Source organism: Gracilinanus agilis, chromosome 2 (assembly GCF_016433145.1).
Source record: "Gracilinanus agilis isolate LMUSP501 chromosome 2, AgileGrace, whole genome shotgun sequence".
NCBI classification, from domain to species: Eukaryota; Metazoa; Chordata; class Mammalia; order Didelphimorphia; family Didelphidae; genus Gracilinanus; species Gracilinanus agilis.
This window is the reverse complement of record NC_058131.1, coordinates 705,924,704-705,952,524: the sequence shown is the minus strand read 5'-3', so window position 1 is coordinate 705,952,524 and position 27,821 is coordinate 705,924,704. Positions and strand designations below refer to the sequence as shown.

Below are 27,821 nucleotides of genomic sequence, written 5' to 3'. Positions count from 1 at the left end.
AGAAGGGTGATTTTTTAAAAAGTCAGTGGGCGAGATGGTTAACGGTGCCAGGAGGCTGTTGAAGGCATGGGGTAGTCATTGGGATGGGAGATGGTCTGCGAGGTCGGCGGGGGTGGACAGCGGCTTACTGGGTGCACGCGGGGGGCCACTGCGGCTGGGGAGGGCTCCACGGAGGAGAGAGCGAGTCCAAGAGCTTGGGAGGAGTCAATGGGGCAGGAAGGGGTCAGGAGCTGGGGAGGAGTTAAAGGGGCTGGGAAGGGTCAACGGACACAGGAAGAGGGGTCAGTGGAGATTAGAGGGGGTCAAGGAATTAGAGAAGAATCGGCAGGGCAGGGAGGGGTCTGTGGAAGGTCGAGTCGCAGTTAAAAGGCAGTCTGTAGGGCAGGGAGGGGAGAAGTGAGGCAGAACTCTTCAACTCTAGGCCCTCTTAACCTCACCACGTGCTCTAAAAGCCGGGTTCTTCTGACTCCACCCCTCCCCATCCTCCCAGTCCTGCCTCCTAGAAGCTCTCGCGAGATCTCGGACGGGGGAACGCGACGGAAGGAGAATAGCGCTGGGGGACAGGGATTCCTCTCCCCGTCAGCTCTCGCGGCGTCGCCCGCGCGTGACGTCATCACGCCGTGCGTGCGCTGGGGGGGCGGGCTCCGGCTCCGGCTCCGGCTCCGGCGGCGGCTGAAGAGGGGGAGGAGGAAACGGCGGCGGCTGTGTTGATCCGGCAGCGGCGCCGAGCTGCCACCCGGTCCCGTCCGAGCGCCGCCCTCCTCCGGCCCTCCATGTGCCGGGGTGCCGCCGCCGCCGCCCCCCGCCCCGGCGTCTATGGAAGTGATGGACGGGCCCTTGAACCTGGTGAGTGCTGGCGGGGGGGTAAGGGGCGCCCGCGGGGCTCTCCCCCTGCAGCCCGGGGCCTCCGTCTCCCCCGCTGTACCACGGACCTACTCCCCCCGCCTCTAGGCCCCCGCGTGCCTCAGTTTCCCCGGTGGCAGGAGAGTGCTCGCGGCGCGTACCCACTCGAGTCTTGCCCCCAGGGCCTGAGCTTCCTGGCCTCAGTTTACCCCCAGCCCTGGGCCCGGACGCCACGTCGCCGCCTGCCCCACGGTCGGGAGCTCGAGCGGGCGCGGGAGAACGCCGCGCAGGGATCGGTCTCCCCCTTTGCCCTGTTGGTGAAGGGCGGAGGAGCTCCGAGAACGCTGCGCCGGCTGGTGCTTTCCGGAATCCTGTTTCCCTCTGAGCTCCTTCGTCCGCCGACGATGGTGAAACCCTGAGAGGGAAGAGGGACCCGAGCCCTGCCCGCGGTCGGGGAATAGACGCTGTGTCCATTGCCCAGCGGGTAAACAGAGGCCACCCCCGGGATTCCCAGCGGGTCTGCTGGCCTTCAGCTCCTCTTCTCCCAAAACTGGCAGCTAAGATCCAGCCGGGGCCGGAGCCGGAGCTGCTCCCTGCCCAGAATTGCAGCCCTGAGGCCAGGAAGGGTGTTGTCTGGGCAGGGGGTCAGAAAGAGACATTCTCCCCCCACCACCACCACATCCCCCTCCCCTCCCATGGTGTTTGGCCCTTGAACCAGAAAGGAGCGTCTTAGCTTGGGGGAGAGAAAAAGGTGTCTGGTCTGACCCCTGCTGTAACAGGGAAGGAAACTGAGGGATTAGGCACTTGGCCCAAAGCCACAGACCAGGATTCAGATTTGTCTCCTAGGACTCCAAATGGATGGTTCTTTCCGCTGTTTTGGACTAGGGCAGGCCAAGGGGTCGCCTCCTCTGCAAACTTAGAACTTCTCAGATAACTGAAGGGCTCCAAGGTAGCCTGGAGAATAACAGGAATACTTTGCTGTTTGCAGATGGTGCTTTCCAGCTCTGAGAGGGGAGCAGTCTTCCTGACTCTCCAGCCTATACTGAGGGCAAATGCACAACTTTATTTCAACACAACAATAGAACACTGCCTAACAACTAAAGCTACCTAAAAAGAGAATCATTTGCTTCAGCAAGAAACAGTTGCCTTTCCTTTGAGACCATCAAGTCCAGCAGATATTTGGGAGGGAGAAGAATGGTAGAAGTCCTGCTTCAGGCACAGTTTAGGCCAGATGACCACTGAGAATCCTTTCTGGCTCTCAGGCCTTGTGATTAATGGTTAGCCTTCTGCTGGGATTCTGCGTTGGGATTACCTAAGGTTGAGGCTGCCTTCTAGTTGTGAGATCTCCCAGGAAATCAGAGGAGTTCTAAAAACTTGCAAAGTTTGTTCTCAGAATGAGGGAGAAGAGGGGGCAGATGGTGCTCCTCAGAGATGGAATCTAGGGGACAGCTGGATGGCTCTGGATTGAGAGCCAGGGCCAGAGATGGGAGGTCCTGGCTTCAAATTTGGCCTCAGACACTTCCAACTGTGTGACCCTGGGCAAGTCACTTGACCCCCTTTGCCTAGCCCTTACCACTCTTCTGCCTTGGAGCCAATATACAGTATTGACTCCAAGAAGGGAGGTAAGGGTTTTTTAAAAAAAAAAAAAAAACGAGAGAAACCAGGTAGTGCAGTGGATAGAGCACTGGACTGGAGTCAGGAAGACCTAAGTTCACATCCAGCCCTATACACTTACTAGCTGTGTGACCCTCAGCAAGTCACTTGACCCCCTTTGCCTAGCCCCTTAGCTGTTTTGTCATTTGAAATGCAACACTTATTATGCACCTAAGTATCAGCCTGGACTAGAAATATGAAGCGTGACTGAGCCTACCTTCAAGGAGTTTTAAGAGTTGTTAGACTAGATGAACTCTACCCCTAAGCTTATTTCACATACTTCAGTGACTAAGGGGTCATGGCTTTATAAAAGGTGGGAAGTCAAAAAGAGCCCCTTTGGCTTTTAATGGGACAGATTGTATTGGTTCCTATGAAGCACCATTGACTTTTTAATGCTAAAATCTCCTAGGGACATCCTCCAAAAAAATCAGACATTTATAGAGTGCTAGTTAGAGAAATAAGATGGTCATTTGGTTAGGTCTAGGGTGGGCTACTTAATTCCACTCTGCCCTTTTGTTATAGCCTGCCCCAGCCCCCTGGCCTGCCTACAGGCTTGAGAAATGTAGATGAAGTGGCACAAACAAATATCTTGGTGGTTTAGAAAAGTAATTCAGCTTTACAGTCACTGGTGTTGCCTCTTTGTGTGAAACACAGGATATTGAATCAGATGAGAAAGAATGAGCTACGGTTGGGAGGTAGAGTTTGGGGTTGTGTGTGTTTTTTTAATGATTTTTGATGAGAAATAACATGAGTACAAGTCACCAATAGAATCAGAGGCTTCAGTTCAGCTGGGATCATGTGCCTTAAGTAAGGATGATAGAGACAAAGAAGAAAAGGCACACATTCTCCATATTCCACATTCTAGATGATTTGATATCAGAGATCTTTCTGCTAATTAGACATTGGAAATTTGGGTTTCTAACTTAGTTGATTATTGGAAACTGACCTGACTAACAAAAGTATTACTTTTTTCATGGGGTTTACAGTGGGCAAGGCAGAACGCTAGGGAAGGAGTAGCTTTGATGTTTTTGATCTCATTACAAAATACCAGGCACCAGTCCCAGAAATGCCCCTTAGTCTTAAGAGAACTGGAACCAATTGATAGTGTGTTGTAATGTGTTGTTTAGTCAGTCTGATTCTTTGTGACCCATCTGGGCTTTTCTTGGCAAAGATCCTGGACTGCTTTGCCATGTCCTTCCCCAGCTCATTTTACAGATAAAGAAACTGAGGTTTGTGACTTGCCCAGGGTCACACAGTTAGGAGGTATCTGAGGCCAAATTTGAGTTCAGGAGTCTTCCTGCCTCCCGGCAGAGCCACTGGGCCACCACACTGCCACTACATATCACAACATTAAGTGGCTCTAAGGTTTACTGAGTTCCCCGAATATATAAAGCCTCTCCTTTAGTAGGTGTATCACAAATGTTTGTTGAATTGAAAATGTAAACTCCATGAGGACAGAAATTATTTCACCAGCCCCTAGCTAGCCCAGTGCCTGGAACTCCATTGGTGCTTTATGAATTCTGGTTGATTTAATTCCATCCCTACCCCAACCTGTGCAAGGAAATACACTAGTAACTCAGGATTTTTCATAATGGTTATTCCTTTTGTTCCCAAGGTGGGTGTAGAGTTAAAAGACTGTCTCACCTTAGTGGCCTGGTTTCAAGGAACAAGAATACCATTCCATTTTGTGTTTCCCTTCTGGAGGTATTTACATTAGGGGAGACTTTTGAAGTAGGTTAAAATTGCTTAAATGCCAGAGAAGGGATTGGGATGGCAACTGGTAAAGGAAGATTCCAGTGGTGGTTAGTCTTTTCTTTCTTTTGAACACTTATCTTCTGCCTTAGAACCAATACTTATTGGTTCTAAGGCAGAAGAGCAGGGCTAGGCAATGAGGGTTAAGGGACTTGCCCAGGGGGCTACACAGCTAGGAAGTGTCTGAGACCAGATTTGAACCCAGGACCTCCCATCTCTGGGCCTGGCTCTCAATCCACTAAACTACCAAGCTGGCCCCCTAGTCTTTCCTACTGATGAAGCAGTGCTAACTTGGTCCAAAGCTATTTTGAATTTTTGCAATGGTAAATCTGTGTGTCCTCTGTCAGTTTGGCAAGAACTATATGAACCATTTTTATAGATGACAAAATATAGCAATGGAGAAGGGAAATAATTGCCCAGATTAATGACTCACCAGCATATTATGGATAACAACTTACTTTGACTTCCCAACCTTTTCTGCTCCATTTTTCCAGCCAGCTCCCTGATGCATGGGCTAGTTTTAGTGTCCCATACCTATATTGTCAAGGGGTCCCAGAAGTGGGCTATTTGAATCAGAATTTAGTGCCTTACAATTGATTTAGCAAATCTGGCCCCAGTATCAGCAAGAGTAGGTTTGAAATATCCTATTTAAAATATGGCACATATGTGGTGACCTCAAGTCTTCATTTCTTAAGTCAACAAGAATAAAATGTGATCACATGGTATCAGAGTGTCTCCATTTTGAACAACTAATTAGTTTTCCACCTTTTTCCTTAGTGCAGATAAGAAAGTGAGTAGTGATACTAATTCAGCAGATTGAACAAATGTTGGTTGAGCTACTATAGTCAAGATGCTACTTAGGATAAAAAGATGGCAACTTTTTGTCCTCAGTAGAGTACATCATCGATTCAATATAGGTGATAAAGTGAAATTTGTAATCATTCTAGTCACCAAGTATGACTCCATATTGGATTTGGAAAGTTTTGCTTGTCTCTTCTCCCTCAATTCATTGCCTGCTAGCTTGGGAGGAATGGATGGGGCCATTAGGACATCAGGTAGCCTACCCACCTCTTCTTTTACTCCTCTAATGACTACTTAAACATTGAGTCAGCCAGGACCTGGGGTCAGCTCCTGCCTCTGGCACCTCTGGCACTTAGACTGGTTGTACAAGTAGGGGTAACTTAGAACAGAAAGGAACCTTAGAGGTTTTCTAGTCCAATACCCTCGTTTACAGGTTAGAAAATTAGGGTTCGACAAAGGCAAATGAGTAGCCCACGGTTACACAGATTATACAACAAGGGCCTCTGACTCCCAGTCCAGTGCTCTTTGAACTTCCTAGTTGCTGTACACAATAGCTTTTGTTCAGAAATTATAACTCTAATGTTAATTTCTTAAAGCCAGAGATCAAAAAGTAAATGACCTTTAAATTCTTTAATTAGTCCAGAGGTGGATACATTAACCACCTTGATTGATTTATAGGAGAAAAAAAAATTTTAAAAACAAGTTACCTAACCTCCACAAAAGAGATAATGACCTCTATTGTCGACCTCACTGGCTTGTTAGGATCACATGGGCTATAATGCCTGTAAAGCACCTTGTAAACATGACCAGGCTGCCTAATGTCACCTAGTATCCACTGCTGCTATTACTCATGCTGTCTACTCCCTGGCCCCGTGGCCTTCTGAGCCTATTTCTGCCCAGGCCTGGAAAGCAGGATGACCAGCCTGTTCTTTTCCATTGCTCAGTTTCCAGTTGCCCTTTGGCAGCCTAGTAGAGATGAGAAATTTCAATTTTGTTAGACTAATCAGTGCTAGAGGGGAGCTGGCCTTGGAATCAGGGGGACTTGGATTCAACTTTTGCCACTCATTCATGGGGCACATCACTTAACCCCCTCAGTGTCCTCGTCAACTCTCTAAGACTTAAGCAGCAGATGTGAGCTAACTTCGTGTTCAGGAGTGATGTCCAGATTGAGCAAAGCAAAACAACTCTTTTAATCTTTTTTTTTTTTTTTTAGCCCTTACCTTCCATCTTGGAGTCAATACTTTGTATTGGCTCCAAGGCAGAAGAGTGGTAAGGGCTACTAGGCAATGGGGGTCAAGTGACTTGCCCAGGGTCACACAGCTGGGAAGTGTCTGAGGTCAGATTTGAACCCAGGACCTCCTATCTCTAAGCTTGGCTCTCAATCCATAATTCTTTTTATATTGGACTAACTTTCCATCTTGTTATGGTTAGAGATTAAATGTGTTTTGTTTATTGGACACAAGCAGAAGTTTTCCATGACTTTTGCCTGAGGAACTATGGTCAATTGCAGATGAACATATATGTCACTGGCTAATCACACCAAAGCCATGCTCACCTTTTCAGACATCCAGGTGGCAGTAGGCCTAGAGTCAGGAAGACCTGAATTCAAATGTGACTTCAGACACATGCTCACTGTATTACCCTGGCAAATCATTTACCCTCTGTTCGCCTTAGTTTTCTCATCTGAAAAAAGAAGATAATAATAGTACCTACCTTCCAGGGTTGCTGTGAGGACCAAATGAGGTAATATTTATAAACTGCTATATAAATGCTGGCTGTTAGTATTCAGTGTTGTTAAGTGACTCCTACTTGTATTTCCCTTACTCACTGAACTGTCTGAAAATTATTTTTATCACTATTATCATGGGAGCTATCAGCTTCCCACTAACACTGAGTAAACTGTTGATTAGAAGCTTGTACGGTTTTTTTGCCCATCTGTATGAACAGTTTTTCTTTTCTTTAGTGGTTTGACCCTGGGAAGGTCATTTAATCTCTTGGGGTTTGTTTCCTTATATGTAAAATAAAAGATTAGACAAAATGATTTCCAAAATCCCTTTGAACTCTTAAAAATCCCATGGTTCCTGAAAAAGAAACACTTTTGGTTGTATCTGAGATCACATGAAGAAGCCCTGTCTTTTAGCACTTTCTCATCTCCATGAAAATTTAAGGAATTTGCTTGATATATTGACTCTCAAACTCTGATAGCAACAACTGCAGTAACATTGACTTAAGATTCCCAAAGCATTTATGGAGGTGACTTCATCTGATCTTAAGAAGCTGAATTTATCTTCTGACTTAGCCAAAGATGTGGCCTAAATGTCTTCGGCTTGTTTCATACTACATCAGTGGAGCTACAGTTCTACCTGTTTGCCTGCTAGATTTCTGGGTCTGATCCACTAGCAGCTTTGTCTTTTTTTTTTTTTTTTAAACCTCCAGACTTCTGACTTTATTGTTTTTTTTTTTTTAGAATATCTTTTTTTTTTTTTTTTTTTTTAATTTTAAACCCTTAACTTCTGTGTATTGACTTATAGGTGGAAGAGTGGTAAGGGTAGGCAATGGGGGTCAAGTGACTTGCCCAAGGTCACACAGCTGGGAAGTGTCTGAGGCCAGATTTGAACCTAGGACCTCCTGTCTCTAGGCCTGGCTCTCAATCCACTGAGCTACCCAGCTGCCCCACTTTATTGGTTTTTAAAAACTCTTTACAATGATAGCAAACCTTTAGGTTATAGGGCACAGATGAAGAAACAGAGGGAGACCACAGGAAGTGAAGTAGTCAGTCTTCTGACTCAGTCCATTGCTTATTCAAAGCCCCAAATTGGTGGGATCAACTGTCCTAGTTTTTGAGAACTAAATTCATCATCTGTGCCCCTAAATCTACTCTGCTTCTTAACTTCTAGATTCTGTCATTGGCTTTGTCATCTTCCAGCTGGCCATGGTGAGGGTTTTTTCCTTCTCTCTCCCTAATCCTGCACATAATAAGCTCTGAGTGGAGTCCAGAGATCATGCACAGGTACCTTGACTAATGTGACCTTTTCCTTAAATTCCTAAATCTTTAACTTGAGGATAATTCTTAGCTACTTGTTTAGGCCATTATTACCTCCTGCCCTTCCAGGAAATCTCAGCTCCTCATTCTCTCCTGCATAGCCAATTAGTTGTGAAGTCATGTTCATTCTCCCTCAAGCATCTTCTCTCTCCTTACAGACCCTTTGTTTAGGCTTTCCCCACCTCATCTGGATTAGCATGAGAAGCTGCTCATTGGGCCCCTTGCCTTGGGAGCTTCCTTTTTCCATCCCTCCCCACCCCCACAGCTGCCAACATGGTTCTGCCCTAGCACTCTTAACTGTATTACTCTTCTGCTCAGGAAATTCCTGACCTGACCCCAGTTTCCTTTTCCCACCTTAGTAAATACCGCTTTCACGCACTCCTGTGGTCATGGTGGCCTCACATAAGACATTCCATCATCTCCATGCCTTTGCACCAGAATGCTCTCCCCGCTCAGCTCATGTACCATCTCCTGTAGGAGGCCTTTGTGACCTAATTCCAAACCCCCCAATTACCTGGTCTTTATTTCTCTATGTGTATATACTTATACATGGCACAGTGCCTGGCGCCCAGAGCCTTTGGAAATGAAAGCTTGTTTGAATATCTGTTCATTGGAGAGGACTTCTGGATGGACATCCAGGTGGAAATGGCAGTGATGTGGGAGACAGATTAGGGCTGCATGTTAGAACTCAGGCTGGAGCTGAGCATCTAGCAGAAGGGAGTGAGCATGCTGCATGCCTGCTGTGTGCCAGGCACTGTGCTCAGTGCTTTACAGAGACTCTCTTTTGATCCTCATATCAGCCCAGGGAGATAGGCGCTGTTATTATTTCCATTTTGCAGTTGGGAAAAATAGGCCAAGAGGTTAAATGACTTAGCCAGGGTCACATAGCTAGGAATTATCTGAGGTCAGATTTGAACTCAGGTCTTCTTACAATCCAGGCCCAATGCTTTATCCACTGTACCGTCTAGCTGCCTCTGAAGAAAACAGCTTAGAGAGATGGAAGATGGTCCTGAGCATACTCCCAGTGCTAATAGTAGGTGTATGTAAGAAATGTTAACAAATGTGTGTTAAATAGTCCTATTTTTAGGTAGTCGTGGTGTACCACAAATAATAGTATTCTCCACTTGTAAAGAAAATGCCCCTATTGGCTATCTCTGTACTCCTCCTCCTTGCTGGGCCAGCCCCTCACCATGGGCACTCATTGCTGTCCTGTCCCTTCTTCTCTTAAAAAACCTTCCCTGGGCCCTCTACCTTCTCTTCTCTTTTTCCAACAGACTCTTGGAAAAAGTTGTCACTGCCTCCATGTCCTCTCCGTCTCCTTGTAGTCTGCCTTCTGGCCTCATCATTCAACTAAATTGCTTTCCAAGGTTATCGAGATGTCTTAGTTGTCAAATCTGATGGATTTTTCTGTTCTCAACCTCAGGAGGTAGCTAGGTAGCCTGTGGATTGATAGAGCACTGGGCCTGGAGTCAGGAAGACCTGAGTTCAAATCCTGCCTTAGACTAGCTGTGTGACCCTGGCTAAGTCAGGTAACATTTGTTTGCTTTAATCCACTGGAGAAGGAAACGGCCAGCCACTCCAGTATCTGCCAAGAAAACCTATGGCCAGTGTTGGCAAGCCGTGTCCCAAAAGTCAGATGTCATAGAGAATTGGCCATAGGAATGACAGCAGTGAGCCAGTCTGTCTCCCTGAATCTTCAGAGCTCAATCATCAGTTGTGTGTAAATAGAATTAGCTCGAGCCCATTAATAGTCAAAATTCTACTCAACCCAGGCGTGCTAATGATGTCACCCTAACCTCCCTTAGTGGGGAGGGGAGACGAGTTACCCACACAGGACAATAAGTAACAAATCAAGAATAAGGGACGGCCCTTTGGGCAGTCCAAATCAATGTAGAACCTGCCATTTGTCCATTTGAATTAGAGGTGGACCACAGGAAGTGATGAAAGACACGATCTCTTTAAGTAAGTTAGTGAACTTCCTGTGGGGGCAGTTGCTGTCCAGAACCGGGAGCAGAAGCATCTCCTGAGACCACAGAGAGCTTCCACTCTGTATTGTCACGTGGCTAAGTTAGGCTGACTTCCTTGGCCTTGCTGGGCCAATTCTAAACTCTGCCTATCTGGCTGTTGGGCCTTGTGGCTTACAGCTTCGTTTATTTAGCCTTTTAACCTTCTCTCTGTCCAGGCCTTTGGCCTGGACTAGCCTCTCCCTTTCTCTTTATTCCTACTTTTTACCTACCAGATTGTAAATAAACTCCTCAACCCAATGCTGACTTGGGTCTGATTTAATTACGGAATCAACATGAATTGTTGATTCCTGGCGGCCACACATTTTAATATATATCTATAAATACTTAAATTTTCCTTCTTACAGTTGTCTCTTGGACATTTTAGACACGATATTCCAGAAACAAAAGATCCAAAGCAAAATTCTTTGTCTTCCCCCTTAGCCTCCTCCCCAGCCCCTTATTTCTGTCAAAGGCACCACCTTCTTTCCATCTCAGATCTCAGATTCATCCTGCCTGCATCCTCCTGGGCTCCTTCTGCTCTTACACATCCAGTCAGTGGACAGACGTTGCCATTTCTACCTTCACAACATCTCTTGCATCCCAGCCCTTCTCTCCATGGCCAGAGGCACACCTCAGTCCAGGCCCTTCTCCCTCCCCGGTCAGCGTAGCAGCCCCTCATCTCTCTTGACTCTGGTCCAGCCTCCATACTACAAACAGCTGCTGTCAGAAGTGTGACTTCCCCTTGCTTCTGGGATAAACTCTGGGGTTTAGCTTTAAAGCCCCCGTGGCCTGCTTTCCGAGCGGGGTCCTCTCCTGTACTCTGAATCTGGCCAGCTTGCCCTCTCTTCCTTACCAATCATTTTATTAAATGTTCCTTGACTTTTTGTGCAGAGTGCATTTTTATCTGGCCTTGTTATCTGCCTCATTAGAGTAGAAGGTCTTTGTGTTTAAGGAGTTTCCTTCCCTCCCTTTGAATCTGTAGCACTTAGCAGTGTGCCTAGCACACTAGAGGATGCTTAGGAAGTAACTTATGGGTTGATTAATTATCTAGGGAGAGAGTTCAGTGAGGAGCCCAGCTTGGGGGAAGACAGGATTTTTGTCTTGGTCCACTTCTGAAAGGGATGCATTTTTAGGGGGAGAAGTACATGTTTTATCAGTTCCAAGGCAGAAGAAGAGCCGTAAGGTCTAAGCAATGGGGCTTAAGTGACTTGCCCAGGACCACACAGCCAGGAATGTCTGTCCACATTTGAACCAGGACCTCCCATCTCTAGGCCTGACTGTCTATCCACTGAACCACTTTCCTGCTCCCTCTCTTAAAAAAAATCTTTAACCCCATTGTTTCCTTTATAAGAACAAAAATGTAGCATTTTTAAAGTAAAAACTGTGTGTTATTTTCATTAGGTGGAATAGAATATATATCACTTGTTCCTTTACAACAGCAGTACTAACAGGTAGCATTTCTTGAGTGCTTTAGGATTTGCACAGTTCTTTACATATTTCATTCTCAAGTGCCATCCATGTTGGTTGTGTTATAATTTAGTTATATTAACTTGTGAAGAATAGGTGGGCCACTGGACATTGTTTTGGTGACTCTCCAAATAGTCCAATGAGTATTAAGAAATTCTCAGAAGAATTTGTTATAATTATCTTTAAGTAGCAAGTGTGAAAAAAAAATCATCTCCTTGAGAGCAAGAAATGTTCAGGTTGCCTTTCTATACACAGGCTAGAACACTACCTTGCTGAAATAAACTCAATACTTAAATGAATAAAACAGCATTTTTAATATGGTAACCCTAAATGAAAGGATATTTGTCTGAGCTCCAAAAGGAGGAGTCACTTCTCTTGGTACTAATAGCAGTCTAGTTGTGGGCATGTGAAATAGGCCAGTGGGGAAATGGCAGGGAGTTGTTGGATCAGAGTTATGTTAATATAGCAAAGTCAGGAATTCAGGTGAGGGACAAAAAAAAGGCTTGTATCTTGGTGGCAGACTAATTTTTTCCTAGATCTCTAGCAGCCTGGAGCAGTTGCTCTGACTTGCTGTTAGGAGGAGCACAAGGAATCTGGCTTTTTGCTTCTTTTCTGCGTTGTTAATATCATGCACCTTTTCACTAGTTATCTGAAATATTCGCAGACCCAAACAGGCATGATTAAATATTATCTGTTAGGTTTGTAAAGTCAGTGGTTAATATTGACATCATATTGATCAGGAATCTTGGAATTAGTTTGTGTTCATTCAAAATAGATTTTAAGCTCTCTGAGAACAAGAGCTGCCTTTTTTTTTTTTTTTTTTTTTTTTTTTTTTGCCTTGTGCCTTGCATATTATAGAGTTTCTGCTTTCAAATGCAGGTCTTTCTAGAAACTGTTTTGCTTTTTGTACTCTTGGAGTTCTGACTTCTTATTCTCACTTATTTTGTTACTTAATTCAAATTGGAGTGACTTTGAGGCACCATGGATAGATAAGGCTTGGAATCAGGAAGGCTCGTGTTCATGAGTTTAAATCTGGCCTCAGACACTTCAGAGTGGCTCTGTGAGTTTGGGCAAGTTATTTAACCCAGTTTGTCTCGGTTCCTTCTGTAAAATGAGCTGGAGAAGGAAATGGCAAACCACTCCAAGTATCTTTACCAAGAAAATCCAAAATGGGGTCATGGAAGTCAGTCATAACTGAACAACAAAAATTTAATTCAAATGACTGAGTTGTTATTTGAATATTCCTTATTTCTAGCAATAACCAGTGATTCTACCTAGAGAATTGGAAGAAAGAACATAGGTCAGCTAGGTATCTCAGTGGATAGAGAGCCAGGCTAAAGGACCTGGGTTCAAATCTGGTCTCAGACATGTCTTAGCTGTGTGACCCTAGGCAAGTCACTAATGTGTACATTGACAAGTATAATTAAAGCCCCAGGCTATGAGATTTAAAAGTTATACTTGTGCCTGTAAACTTCTGCTCTTTGCTGGTTAACTCTACACCAAAGATGTCTAGATTAACTTGAATATAATACCAATATCTTCCTTGTTTAATTGGTCTTTTAACTTGCCAGCCTTATATACAAAATGGAATAAGTAGCTCCCTTTCTGCATGTAATTTCAATGGCAAATTGACACAGAAAACAGCTTGGTTTCATAATATAAAAGTGTAACACTTTAAGGCTTTACGAATCACTTTCCTCAAAACAGTTCTGTGAGGTAGGCACCACAAGAATTATCCCAGTTTTACAGATGAGAAAATAGAGGCTCACAGACAAGATGTTTACCCAAATTCTACCTGACAAGCAATGCTGGAACTCAGATTTGAGCCTGGGCCTAGGACTCTAGATCCTATTCTGTTATAAGAATGGACACTTGGTGTCAGAAGACCCAAAGTCCCCTCATTACTGTGATTACATTAGGCCCTGAAATTCATTTTACTTATCTCTAAAATGGGTGGGATGCTATTTGCCTTCCCTCAGCCATTGTGAGAAAATTGTTAAGTAAGATGGGTGTCCCCAAGGTCTTGGGGCTGTTTTTTAGCTTTGATAATTTCCGAACTTTCCCTGCTATGGAGCTTAAAAAGTAATATTTGAAAGGTTTATTATTTACAGGATTAACCTTTCTATTTCTTATTAAAGTTGTAATTTAATCACTGTGTCTTATGCTCTTCAGCCAGTTTTTGAACTTTGTAAAAATTTTCCTCAGTGACCGAAAGGGTTACATTTGTTATCTAGTCTAAGGGTCCCCAAAGAGTGAGGTTTTGGTGCTTGTGGGACAGGCCAGCTCTCCCATCCAGATTCTGGGGCTGCCCTTTTGGGGCTTGTTCATCCTGCCCCCAGAATGTTTGCCCTCCTTTCTCTCGGCCCTGGCACCCCTCCAACAGGAGGAGAAGCATTTCCCACCTGGCCACCCTGCACCTTTCAACGTCATGCTGTCTTCCTGCTTCCTTTGGGGTGGCGGCTTCCCCACTGATTGGAAGCTCCTTGAAAGCTCCTTGAGAGCGTTCTCTCTTGCCACGCCCTTAACACTTGTAGGACCTTGCACAGACCCCGGCATATACAGCATTTTCATGCTAAATCTTCAGGAACTGCCACCACTTCACATTACTTACCTGGTTCAGAGTCTTCAGCTCACTGGGCTCAGAAAAATGTTCCTACAAATTGTTGGGCAGCTTCTTGGAAGATGACAGTTTGGGGTGGGTTATTTTCTTGACCAGGTGAAGACTGCTTTTTTTTTTTTTTTTAAATAGGAGCAATTTACTGTATTGAATAGTTTTCCCCATAACTTTGTGTTTTGTGATTAAAGACCATGGCTCTTTGTGGATTACCCATAAAGCCTAGCACAAAGCCTTACCCAGAGGAAGCCTGTGGATGTGAAGTTGGCAGCCGCCGCTCAGGGGAAGTAGTCTGTCAGGCAGGGAAGGGGTCAGCTTGGAAGGGACTGGGCATGTTTTAGCACTAGAGCCTTGTTCTCACCTAAGCTTTGTTTGCAATTTACCTGTTATTGTCCTAGGTGGGCTGAAGGGTCTTCTCCCTGAATTTAAACCCTCCTTCTTGGGAGATTGTTAACATAATGAGATTAGCGCCACCCAGCTCCAATTTCTCCAGTGCCAGTCCCTGTGAATATTTCCTTGAGGGTTTAAGCTTCCCTTTCTTGGATTTACTAGTTTTAAGATATAAGCATAAATTCTCATTGTTGTGTCTACTGTCCTCTGGATTTTCAAGCTCTTGCTAGTAGGAACTGGGGAAACAGAGACAAAAACAAAAGATTCCTTGGCCTCAAGGAGCTTGTGTTCTCCCAAAAGAAACATACACCATCATTAAGGTATAGGCAGAATATTGACAGTAAACAAAAGGGGATTAGTGAAGGGAGGAGGAGGCTGGCCTGAGCTGTTGTGGGGTGAGAAGCATCCTAGGAAGTGATTAGAGACCTCGTGCTGTGCTCCATTATCCCCACAAAACACACACACACACACACACACACACACACACACACACACCCTCTTACTCCAGACAGGGGAGGGAGAAAGGAAGGGGAATGACCTGAGCCCTCCACTTAGAGGGGAGGGAGTTAGCACCGAGGGGCAGGGAGGCCGGTGGAGAGGAGGAAGGGAGTGGCTCCACCAGAGCCCCTCAGCCTTTCTAGTAACGACACCCATGCCCACGTGTCTACGTGCGATGGCACGTGTGCCATAGGCTTGCCATCATGGGCCTATAGCATGTGAGAGAAGGTGATGTAGAAGAAGCCCTACTGGAGGTTTTGGAGCTGGGAGCGAGATGGCTCCATCTGTAGAAATGACACTTTGGCAGCTCTGTGGAGAGATCCCAGTGAAGAGCCTTTTCCAGTAGTGTAGGTAAGAGGTGCTGAGGCTTTTGGAAAGATCAAGGAAAGTTCCTCCTTGAGGATGACTTGGAGCTTGAGAACTTGAGAAGGAGAGTGGCATAGAAACTGGGTGACGACAAAGTCTCTGGTCTGCTGTGGAATACTGCTTGCCAAAAACTTGGCCTTGCTGCGCCTTGCTGGTGCTTTCATCCAAAAGTTCCTCAGACTAGGAGTAGGTCATTTTCGTGGGTCATAGGTTGCTTTGAGGTTTCCCAAGTCCACTGTCAATTTTCCCCTCATATCTTTGGTGTTTGGGAAGAGAGTGATGAGGAGGAGGATGGTGATGATGATGGTGAAGAGGATGGTGGCTTCAGCATGATTTAGAGCCTTCCCTGTCCTGAATGTGCTCCAGCTTTTCAGTCTTCTCTCTGAAACAGGTACCAGCATTGAGCACAGCTGTGTGCGCATGGTCCAGGGTGGGGGCAACTTGTCCTGTCACTTCCCACAGTCTGGATTTTCATGCATTTCTAAATACAGCCTAAAAAAGACATTTGCTGCTTCGGGTTGCCAGTTTGCTCTGTTGACTCACGTTGAACTTTCATTGAAAATTCACATTCGGCTTTCTGCCCCAACGTGGTTTGGGTCGGTTTGTTTCCAAATGAACAGCCGTTTTAGTCATATCTCCTTTCTCTTGTACTTCTGAAGTTGATTTTTTTGAAACCAAATGTAGAACTTAAATTTTTATCTCTCCAGTTTCACATGCTTGGTTCACCCTATCACCCTAACCTACCAGGATGTCTTTAAACCTCTCTAGGCCTCTGTTTTCTTATCTGTAACATAAAAGGGTTGGATTAGGTCTGGAATTAAAATTTTTTTTGGTATCATGGACAGCTCCAACAGGTGGATACCTCAGAATAATTTTAGATTGATTGAAATAAATGTTAAATTTCATTTCCCAGGGCAGCTGGGTAGCTCAATGAATTGAGAGCCAGGCCTAGAGACGGGAGGTCCTAGGTTCAAATGTGGCCTCAGACACTTCCCAGCTGTGTGACCCTGGGCAAGTCACTTGACCCCCATTGCCTACCCTTACCACTCTTCTAACTAGGAGACAATACACAGAAGTTAAGAGTTTAAAATTAAAAAAAAAAATTTCATTTCCCATCCAAGTTTCTGGCCCCTCAAGACCCATCCATGAACCCTAAGTAAAAGCTACGTGTCAGGCACTGTGCTAATTGTTCAGAATGAAAAAGAAATGTTGGCTCCGAGGAGAGACAACATACAAACAACTCTACAAACAAGCTAGGTACAAGGTAAGTTGGAGATACTCAGTAGAAAGAAAGCATTAGCATTAATAGAGATTGAGAAAGGAGTGGGTTTTTTGTGGGACCCAAGGAAGCCAGGAGGCTTAGGTGAAGAGGATGATGACTCCAGGTGTGGGGTGCAGGCCTAAACAGTCCCAGGGTTGGGAGATGAAGTGTCTAGTCTGAGAACAGCAAGGAGGCTGGTGGCATTGGGTAGCAAAATGGGAGGGGTGGGTTGGGGCTGGGCTGTTGGTTATATGAGGAGGCTGGTACCATCGGCAAGGAGCTGGGCCATGAAGATATTTGGCCATTTTCTATTTGATCTTGAAGGCAATAGGGAGCTGCTGGAGATTTAGATGATGAGGGCAAGTATGACATGATCAGAACTTACTTAACTAGCTGAGAGTGGAAGAATGGAGGCCATCAGTAGGTGACTGCAGTGGTCCAGGTGTGAAGTGAAAAAGACCAGGACCGCAGGGTGGTGTCAGTGTTAGAGGAGAGAAAGAGGAACCACTTAATAACACAGGGGGAGTGAGAGGGGAGTCAGAGGATGCTGCCTAGGCAAGGGGCAAGGATGCTATTACCTTTGACTCTTCACATGGACCATGCTTGCCCCAGTGTGGGCCTCCTTTCCACAGACACAGTCGTAGAAGATTGTTTCATGAGTGAATTGACTGATATTTCAGTGATGAGTCTCTCACAGATTCATTGATTTAGTTCTGAGAAGACTGTCTCCCTTAGAGCTGGCACACAGGAAGTGCTTAAGTACTTGGCAGGACAGGCCAAAGCCCATACTCAGCCACAGCCTTTGAGAACCCAGAGGCTCCTTCACACCCTGTGGCATCATTGGGTAAGATGCTGGAGCTGGAATGGGCTCTTCATTGTATAGATGAGGAGACAGAGAAAGATAAAAGGGGGTGCCCCCCCCCCTTGGCCAGTAAAGATCAGAGACAGGATTTGGATAAAAATTTCTGATGCCCAAGTCTGGCTCTCCATCCACAATACCATGATATTGTAGACTTCTGGGAAGACTTTAAGCACTAAACATCTTAATCGAAGTATTGGTGAAAACTAAAAACATTTGTAGCCTATGTCGATGTAGTTTCTAGGGTTCCCTTTTTTTTTTAACATAACTAAAACTCTACCTCAGTTTGTAAATTACTTGCCATTCAAATATATAATCACCAGAAATTTTGAAATAGTAACTTGCTAATTAATATAAGGAGGGGCAGCTCAGGCATAATGGTACTCTGTTGGAATGAGTCTTGTGCTAAGTAGAACATTAAGTTCAATTAAGAGCAGAGCCAGGGATTTCTTGGGAATGTCTGATTGAAGAAATCCTTTTAAACTAGGGGGAAAAGCAACAATGATTATCTGATAAATGCATCTGATAAATAGAATTATCAGCTGCCAATTACTTAACAACTAACATTTCAGAATTATTATCCTTTTCTAACTGCTCTTGGGGCCACTTTGCTTGTAGTGCCTCTAGTGGTAGAGGGTCAGACAACTGAATATCACATTTTTATTTGTTCATGTCTTCGAGAAATGAAACTGATATTAAGTGAACTTCTGTTTATTGATTTCATCCATATTGCCCTCATGCTCTGGTCCTTCCCCATCAACAACTTCCTAACTTATGAGCTGAACAGGACCTCAGAAACTGGCATTAGTTATGCCTGGACAAGAATCAATTCTTTGACACTCCCTAGAAATGATCCTCAATGCCTTGCTCAGATTTCCAATGAGAGAAAAATCCAGTCTTCCTGGCAGCCATTTTTTGGCTCTAGCTCCATCTTTCTCTTCCATTTCTACCCTTTGGGACCAAACAGAAGATGGTCTTAATCCCTGTCTTACATGAAAACCCCCAAATACCATAAAGCAGCTGGCTTCCTTTATTCCCAGCTCTCTCAGTGCACTGCCAGGTCTTTCCCTGGGCTGGTTATCTGGCATAGGCACATTCTAGTTTGTCAGTGTCTTTTTAAAGACATGGTGCCCAGCTCTCTCTTATTCCTGATGTTCTGAGCACCAGCCACAACCTTGACTCCTCAGCTCATTGCTTCCCCTGAGCCCTTGATTCAGTGGCCCTCTGGCATTTTGTTTTCCAGGCTCATCAGCAGAGCAGGAAAGCAGACCGGTCATTAGCCGCAGGGAAATACGAAGAGGCCATTTCTTGTCATCAAAAGGCGGCTGGTGAGTGTTCTAGATGTGTTCCTTCTAAATGACTGCATTAACTTTTGTGCTAACTTGAGTGGTTTCACTTCCCCTGTGTGTCTTCACAGTCCTTCTTTATTTAGAACGGAAAGAGCAGTAATAACTGCGGCCTTCAGCATTAGACTCTCCAGTGGAACATTTGTTTTTCCACTAGTGATGATGACCATGTGCTGATGAGCCATGTAGGGACTTGTTCTTTCTTGCATGATAACCCGGGATGATAGCCTCAGGCTAGTCAAGGATTCTGGGAAATTCCGGGGAGTCTTATGATTTGTGAGGACAGAAGCTGATTGTGGGATGAATTGTCAGATCATTCGCTATCACAGCCAGAGCGGGAGGCTTGGATTTCAAACAGTTGACCATTTGGGGTTCTGAACGTAAATAGCTGAACCAACCAGTATCAGCCACCTTTATCTGCTTTCTAATTTCTCAGAATGCATAGCTTAAATGCTCCTTTTGCTTCTAAAATTCTTTGTCACATTCAGGTATAGAGAGATTAAAGGAAGCAGCCTGCCAGAGCTTGTTGGTTTAATTAAGAGGTATTGCCCAACTCTTCATTAGTTAGTCTCATGAAGATAATTGAACTAGATATGCTACTAGTAGTTTTCTTGGTTTTAGTCATTTTAAACCATTTTAAGCCCTTATCTAGTGCTGTAATATGTACTCTTTGACCTGAAATAAAATCAGACACCCTCATGTTTTCTAAAGTGAAGTAAATTAGGATTTTGAGTAGCAGTTAAAGTTAAAGGAAATCCTTATCCTCAGATTTGGGAACCGGGGAACCTAATAGTAAATTGAGGACATTTCTTTTTCTCTTGATTTTTTTTTTTTTTTTTTAAGAAAAATTTTCTATGGTTACATGATTCATGTTCTTACTGTCCCCTTCACTCCCCCCAACGCCCCCTCCCCCCATATCCAAAGCACATTTCCACTGGTTTTAATGTGTCATTGATCAAGACCTATTTCCATATTATTGATAGTTGCACTGGTGTGGTAGTTTCGAGTCCACATCCCCAGTCATGTCCGCATCAACCCATGTGTTCAAGCAGTTGTTTTTCTTCTGTTTCCTCTCCTGCAGTTCTTCCTCTGAATGTGGGTATTGTTCTTTTCCATAAATCCCTCAGAATTGTCCTGGGTCATTGCATTGCTGCTAGTACAGAAGTCCATTACAATTCGATTTTATCCCAATGTATCAGTCATTGAGGACATTTCTGAAGCACCACTGGGAGCTCAAATGTTCTTAGATGAGCACATTCAAGAACTATGGTTCTGGGTCTTCTTTCTTTTTGTAAAGGGCATGTTTTCTTTGCTGACTACAAAGTAACTAAAACTCCTTCATAGCATATAAATAGTCCATTTCTTTTAGGATTTAGTTTGTAAATTAATTGAGACAAGGAACTCACTTGAGTTAGGGCTTGCCTTAGAAACCTACTACTGGAAAGGAGTGTTACTGTAGTTAAAAGGAAACAAATGAACCAGTAATGGGGTCAGGACCATAAATGTTATTTACATTTTCCCTAAAATGAGATTACTTTGCCTTACAGGAAAGAAAGGCTTGAGAGGGATCCTGGCAAACTCTAAGAAGGAACTTAGCAAAATGAAACCCGTATGAACTTGGAGAATCTCTAGATGGACAAATTCTTATTTACAGTCTAGCTACTTGACTTCCGTCTAGCCCACAGTTATTGGTCACAAGAGAGAGCATGAATCAGGCAGCCAGCAGGACCAACGGGGCTTGGAATCTTAAGGGAGAAGGAATCAGATAGGTTGTGCCCCAAGAGTATACAGGATCCTGAAACTTGTTTGACCAACTTGGAGATGAAACGAATGTCTGCCTTTCTGTCATTACATGAGCCTTGGATGGCGCTGGGGAGAGAAGGGAACAGGAGAGGAAAGCCGGGGACAATGGGGACATTACAGCGATTTAAAGGAGTGCAGTGTTCATCATTTATATGAGGCATGTTTTGCTGTGTTTCTGCAATCAGGCTTCACAATTCTGCTTTGTGCTCTGGTAACAATTTAACAGATTGGTGGTAGAATTTTAATAGATATTGCTTTCAAAAAAACCAACCCAACAGTGTGCTGAGAATTAGTCCCTTTCTTCTGCCAGTTACCCTAAATACTTAATACAGGGTTTGGGTACCATATTTAGTCAGAATTGGGTAGGGGGAGGATAGAAAGCTGACAGCTTAAAGGAATTTCATCAGACTTTCTGAGACTGGAAATATGCCCCAATTTTGCCACTAATTTAGTTGTGTGACCTTGGGCAAAGCATCAGAGCTGGTTTTCTCCTTGGTGAAGTGAGAGAGTTGAACTGATACTCAATGCTTTTCCCACCACTGTGATTCCAATCTATCGTTTACAGTGAATCATTAAACACAGCTTTGAATGAGACAGGGATAAAAGCAGGTGTGGTAAACTTGGAGTCTGGGTTTGAGTCCTCCCACTGCTGCTTACCTTGGGCAGCTTTGGGAAAGCAGCTTATCTGTTCAGCCTCAAGCCCCAGGAGGAAAGGGTTAGACTGGAGGACCTCCAAGGTTTCATCCTGTGATTCTGTGAACTTGAACTCATGGAAGTGGTTTGGGTGTGAAATGTGAATATCCCACGTTTCTTTCAAAAGTTTTGTTCAGCTTCAGTTTCTCTTTTTAAATGCCATCATCGCCCAGGGGTTGCTGACCAAATTGTATGATAGCTGGGAAGAGAAGGTGGCTCTAGACTTTAGAAGTCCTTGAATGACAGACAGAAGCTTGCAAACTGTACTCCAAAAGTCAGCAGGAGTGCCTAAAGATTTTTGAGCAGAGGTGTGAAGAACCGGCTCTATAGATAAGGAAAATGATTCTGACAGGGATAAAATGACAGATGAGGGGGAATCTTAAGTCATCTAATCCAGTCTTCTCATTTTATAGATTAGAAAATCTAGGTTACTTAGAGCTCAGATAACTTGACTAAGGGAGAAAATGAACCCATAAAACCCCTTTTTCTCCCTTACAACTACAGTCATGCAGGTAGTAAATGATAACTCTGAGATGTTCTTGAGGGTAGGAACTCTTTCTCGTTTTATCTTTGTATGTCTCCTTCCCAGTAAAATATATTATCTGTGAATCTGAGAGAGGAAGAATATAGCAGGTAGGTGGAGACAGACAACAGCCTCAAAACCTAAAGATTTCAGCAGACTCGAGCTGTAGTGCTTCCAGCAGTTTGAGAGGAGGAGGTGGAGGAGTGCCCTAGACGTGAGACAGCAGGATGTGCATGGTGGAAAGGCAGAAGATTCAAGGGGGATATTAAGCATCGCCGGCCTTAGGGTCAAGCCTGAGAAAGGACAAAAGAGTGATGGGCGGGCATTTGGGGCCTGACATTGCAGGAGGAAGAGGTCACGGTGATGAAGACTAGCTGATAGTAGTGACAGGAGGTCCGAAAGGGAGAGATTCCCTGTAGGTAGGAGATGAAGAGTAGAAGCTACATATCAGGAGCCTTGACTTTGGTACAAGCATGGAGCCAGAATGTTGGAGGGGACAACCTTGGACATGTACAGAATTTGAGAAAGGCAGAACTAGGCCTGGACTCCAAAGACAAGAAAGAGGAAAAGGCTATGAGTACAAAACTGTCTCAGGTCTTTTGATAAAGAACTGGAAACTAAGGGGCCACCCACCCATTGGGGAATGGCTAAACAAATGATGGCAAACAAATGTTGTTCAGTCATTTCAGTCATGTCCAACTCTTGTGATCCCACTTAGAGTTTTCTTGACAAAGATTTTGGGGTGGTTCTCCATTTCCTTCTCCAGCTCATTTGATAGATGAGGAAACTGAGACAAACAGTGTCTTGGGGTCCCACAGCTCATAAATGTCTGAGGCTGGATTGGAACTTGGGAAGATGAATCTTCTGACTCTAGGCCTGGCATTGTGCCCCCTAAATTGTGCCCTGTAAATATGCTATTGTGCTATAATAAATGATGAAGAGGCAGTTTCAGAGAAACTTGAGAACATGTACGAACTGGTGCAGAGTAAAGGGAGAAGAATCAGCAGAACAGCTGGCACTGTAGCATCAGCATGCCAAAATGGTGGTTCTGAAAAAAAGACTCGAGTTCTGACCTGTGCAAATGACCAACTCTGGTTCTATAGGACAACCATGAGGAATGCTGCCTGGTACGTGGCAGAGGCCATACGTGGGCTGAATAAGCAAAGCATTTTGGGATAGGGCCAGTATGGGGATTTGTCTCACCTAACTACAAGGGTTCCAGACCTTTGCGTTCGATGGAGGCTACTCGGGGAGGAGGGAAAGACATTTTCATGAAGGAAGGATGGCTCGGAACCTCAAGCAGCACCCAGGCTCCAGAGGGGTGAATGAGCAGCTCCGAACAAAGGAGGGGCGTGAGGCGATTGTGGGGTCACGGAGTAACCAAGCAGCTCCTCTCCTGGCCCATGGGAGGAGGAGCAGCCAGCAGCATTGGGTGCTCAGGGAAGAAGAGCTGGGAGAGCAGCTCTGCCCAGAGATGGAAAAGGCAGGGGAGCAGTTTGTGGTCCTGATGTAGCAGAGGAGGCTCCCATCTCCCCTGTGACCCCTTTGCTGAGGTCACTGCCCAGGAGAGTTCCTAAAGCCAGAGCGGGGTTCTCAGCTTCTGTGTGCCCCCCTGGTGGCACAGCACCCCACACCTTGGTACTTGGTGCATGTTGGTCCTAGCGAGGGCTTTCTTCTCTCCTAGCCTTCCCCAGTCCCAGGGATGGTGTCGGGGATGTCTCCTTGTGTCTACTGGCTGCCCCTCTATCCCTGAGTGGCCATTGGCTCCTTACTGGTCAGGCCAGGGGTGACGGGAGCAGGGAAAAGGCCTTTAACTCCAATCCCAAAGACTTGTGGAAACGTCTCAGACTAGTTGATGGAGCTTCTGATTCTTCCTCCATGCTGGTCGTTTCTAAACATCATTACAGAGTCCTTTATGGGCTGGGATTAGAGTGGAGGAAGAAAGCTGAGCCTTAGTGAGTAGTAGGAGTTCTGTGGTATTAGTCATAGGCTCAGAGGGGAAGTGACTTACCCAAGGTCACTCTTCTTATTCCCCTAATCTTCCCTAAAAGGCAAGCCTTTTAGGTACACAAGATCTCGTTAGAGGCCCGTTTCACACATTTTATTACACAGATGCCATTTTAAGTTCAGTTTTGGCCATTGGAGATTATTTGAAATGTATACTTATTCTGTTATTTGCAAAATGTTTTTATTAACACGTCTCTCTTTTTATATAGCGTATCTTTCAGAAGCCATGAAGCTGACACAGTCTGAGCAGGTGAGAGGCTTTACTAAGTCATATTTGCAAGAAGGATGGTTTATAGTTGAGATTCCTTATAGAGGGCCATGAATGGGATTGCGAGTGTCTCACCTGAACTTGGTCTATGTGGAAACAGCTCCAGCCAGGAGCCCTCCTAGACATTCACGTGCCGACCATGGCAGCACCCTTAGGAAGCGGACGGAAGCGGAGAGACTGCTGTGGGCCAGCCCAGATGTTTTGTTGATGCCTTCGGTTTCACGTTCTTTCCATGGCCCGGGGTCACGGCTCCCACGAGGTGTCCCCCGCGTGGTACAGAGCTTAGCTCGCACCGCGTGAGCCTTTGGACTCTCCCGTGGTGTGTCTGATTCCTCCTGGCAAGAAGCAGGAGAGCCGGGGCTGGAGAGCCCCCTTTGCTCTTTCTGGCCTGGGTTTGGTGACGGGGCTGCACATGGGACAGTTGTAGGGAAGCTTCATCCACGTGGCCCTGCCGTGCAGACATGGCCGGTGGGCAGCGTGGCTGCCCGGCACATGGCTCTGCGGTGCTTTAAGCACCTGCCAGATGCACAGATTCTTTCCAGCAGCTCTCTTTGTGGTGGCCAAAAATGGGGAAGGGAGGCGACACCCATCCATCAGAGAACAAGTTGTGTATCGATTGTGATGGAATACTGTTATGTGATCAGAAATAACCAGCAGGAAACTTTCAGAAAACCTGGAAAGACTTCCATGAACTGATGCAAAGCGAAGGGAGCAGAACCAGGAGAGGCCACAGGAAGGGCAGCACCCGCCGTCTCCTGATCGGCTGCTGTCTGCGGTACAGAGATTAGGGACAAAGCTATCCGCCTCTAGAGAGGGAACCGAGGGAATCTGGATGTAGATTAAAACATATTATTTTTCACTATATTTTTATCATGGGTTGGTTTTTTTTGGTCTGTTTTCCTTCACACGACATGAATTTCCTAATAAGGAAATCTGTTTTGCATGATTGCACATGTATAACTTAAATCAAAATGCTTATTATCTCAGAGAGAAGAAAGGGAAGGAGTTGGGAACTCAAATTTTTTTTAAAAAACTTAACATTGAAAATAGTTCTTATATACAATTGGGGAAAAGAATATTTTATAAAGTAGGAAAAAGTGAAAAGAAAAATACACCTATTCATACATTCTGCATTTATTTTAGAAAGTACTTTATTGGAATTACAACTTTTTCCCTAGATGAATTGATAGCCAGCTTGTCCTTCTAGCAAAATGTTCAGGCTTTCTAATTCTTTTCTAAAGTTGAAATTTTTCCTTACTGATTCTTTGATTAAGGAGAGTTTATCAAAATAATTGTAATTTTCCTATATTTAATTCCACAATTTTACCAGTTTGGACCCAAGTGCAGGGAATTTGAAAGGAGTATTGAAAAGCATTGAAGTGCTTATTAGCTTTATGACGGTTTTCTTCTTTCTAGGCTCAGTTATCACTGGAATTACAAAGGGATAGCCACATGAAACAGCTCTTGCTTATTCAGGAGAGGTGGAAAAGGGCCAAGCGGGAGGAAAGGTGGAAAGCCCAGCAGACCCCTGACGGAACCCCCCACCTTCTGACATCGTGCAAGCCATCTGCTGAAGATGGGTCTGAGGGTCTGAGTGTGCCTAGGCCTCAGCTCTTGAGTCCTGCCCCTGAGAGGCTCTCTCCAGCCGTACCAGGAGTCTTTGACAGGGATCCAGACACTCTGCTTTTTCTCCTTCAGAAGAGGAAAGACCCAACCGAACCATGTACTGTCAGCAAAGCCCCCAAAGATGACAAAACCATCATAGAAGAGCAGGCAACCAAGATTGCTGATCTGAAGCGGCATGTCGAGTTTCTGGTGGCCGACAACGAAAGATTGAGAAGAGAAAACAAGCAGCTCCGGGCCGAAAAGGCCAGACTCCAAAAGGCTCCCCTCGAAAAGGAATTGGATGTCGATGCTGACTTTGTAGAAAAATCTGAATTATGGAGCCTGCCTCCCCCGACAGAAACTGCTTCATCCGCTTCCGCCTGGCCAGAGTTTGCCGCTAATACAGGAAAAGCCAAGGACATTCCTATCCCCAACCTCCCCCCCTTGGACTTTCCGTCCCCGGAGCTCCCGCTTCTGGAGCTCCCCGAAGATATTCTGAAAGGCCTGATGAACAGCTAAGCGGACAGGCACGCGGGGCTGCGGTGGCGGTGAGGCAGAGGAGATCACACGGGAAACACGGCGAAAAGGGAAAACCACGGAGCTCGATCGGCCTGGCCGGGGGCGGCTCGCCCAGCGGGCCCCTGCAGGAGAAGCAGCCGCTTGGCCAGAGGGCTGGCCGGCCGGGGGAGGCCTGCAGCGCTGACCCTCATCTCCGGGGTCTCCCCTGACTCGGGCCGGACGGCGACCTGCAAGAAGGTTCTTCAAGCAGCAATTCTTTTCCTTCCTTAACTTCAGGGTTGTGCTCTACGTAATCATTAATCATAATGCCATAAAGGGTGATGCGGAGGAGCCCCAGGGCCGCCTCGTTCCTATCATGCGTTGACTGCATGCATTTTGTTATGCACCAAGTGATTCGTCGTGGCAGGCCGGCAGCCGCCGGGCCAGGGGCAGCCGCCGGGCCGGCCGCTCTTTGCACTACTCCAAGGGATGATCACCTCAAGACAAGACGATCTATCAGGAGAAATGTTCGAATTTCCACTGTATGAAGAAAGGAACCAAATTATTAGTTCTGCTTTTTTAATTCTCAGTTTACATAATTAATCAGGGTGCATCATAAGTTGTAACTTTCTGTTTGCTGTATTAAAATGTTAGGCATCATTTACAAGCTGCCCGAGGATTAGCCCTTTGTTTTGAATGGTGCATGAATGGGAGTAATGCAAGTTGGCAGTATTTGATTACAAGAAATCAATAAAATAATGGTGTTTTATTATACCCTCGTGGAGTCAGATTCTTGGCAGGCCCGGCACGGGGTGGTGTGTGCTCTTCAGCTGGCCTGCGCTCCCCAGTGAAGGCCCGGACGCCCCTCCCCTGAAACCAGAAGCTGGCCGGATGGGGGAGGCACGTTAGCTCGGCCCAGAACACTCCCAAGGGTGGCCTGAGCCAAATTAAAGTGGAAATGGGGAGAGCTAATAGATAAAAATAAAAGGAGAAATATTGCACTTAAAAACTAATTTTTAGTCTGCGGCATTCCTTCTGGATGGATCGGGAGACCCTGTTTCTTTTTGCCTCAAAGTACTTCTCGCCCATTCACTGTGCAGATGAGTTGACTGAGCCCAAGAGGTTACCTCATTTGTCCGTGGCGGATGGTATGTGGGAACCCTCGGTGGAGCTCATTGAAGCTTGCGGATGTGCGACCTCAAGAAGGTTATCATCTTCCTCCCCCGCCTCCGCACAGCCCTGTGAGCCAAGTAAGTTTGGCTGAGGCACGATCGTCCCAACGTTGCCGTCTGGATGGCTATTTTGAGCACGTGGGATCCCAAGACCCCCAAAAAGCTGAGGATGGGAGTCCAGGGTTTCTCCTCTGTCTGGCAGCTCCTGTTGCCAAGCTGGGAAGGTGCTGAGGAATAGCCACCAGCAGTCCAGTGTCCACAGTCCAAGAACCAGCCTCGAGCTGTGTGGCAAGATGGCATCAGAAATGGGGCCACCTGGAGGGGGAAGTTTGGGGCCACTCGCAAACCCATAT

At 45.6% G+C, this 27,821-nt stretch overlaps 1 protein-coding gene across 2 annotated transcripts; it reads left to right on the top strand.

Annotated features, from left to right (window-relative positions):
- The first annotated feature begins 676 nt into the window (after positions 1–676).
- NRBF2 (nuclear receptor binding factor 2) lies at positions 677–27,070 on the top strand. Of its 2 annotated transcripts, none has more exons than XM_044659213.1 (4): positions 677–846; positions 18,797–18,881; positions 24,135–24,175; positions 25,610–27,070. In XM_044659213.1, the coding sequence occupies exons 1-4, from the start codon at positions 817–819 to the stop codon at positions 26,315–26,317; spliced, it is 864 nt and encodes a 287-aa protein (XP_044515148.1). In that variant the 5' UTR covers positions 677–816; the 3' UTR covers positions 26,318–27,070. The 2 variants fall into 2 exon arrangements, with proteins under 2 accessions (XP_044515148.1, XP_044515147.1); XM_044659212.1 differs by lacking the exon at positions 677–846 and adding an exon at positions 16,473–16,697.
- The last annotated feature ends 751 nt before the right edge of the window (positions 27,071–27,821 follow it).

Excerpts from the sequence above, each read along its gene's own strand:
- NRBF2 (XM_044659212.1), top strand. The coding sequence starts at position 16,629 with ATGAAAAAGAAATGTTGGCTCCGAGGAGAGACAACATACAAACAACTC. Across the intron at positions 16,698-18,796 it reads ACAAACAAGCTAGGTACAAG|GCTCATCAGCAGAGCAGGAA; the intron begins GTAAGTTGGAGA and ends TTTGTTTTCCAG. Across the intron at positions 18,882-24,134 it reads TTGTCATCAAAAGGCGGCTG|CGTATCTTTCAGAAGCCATG; the intron begins GTGAGTGTTCTA and ends CTTTTTATATAG.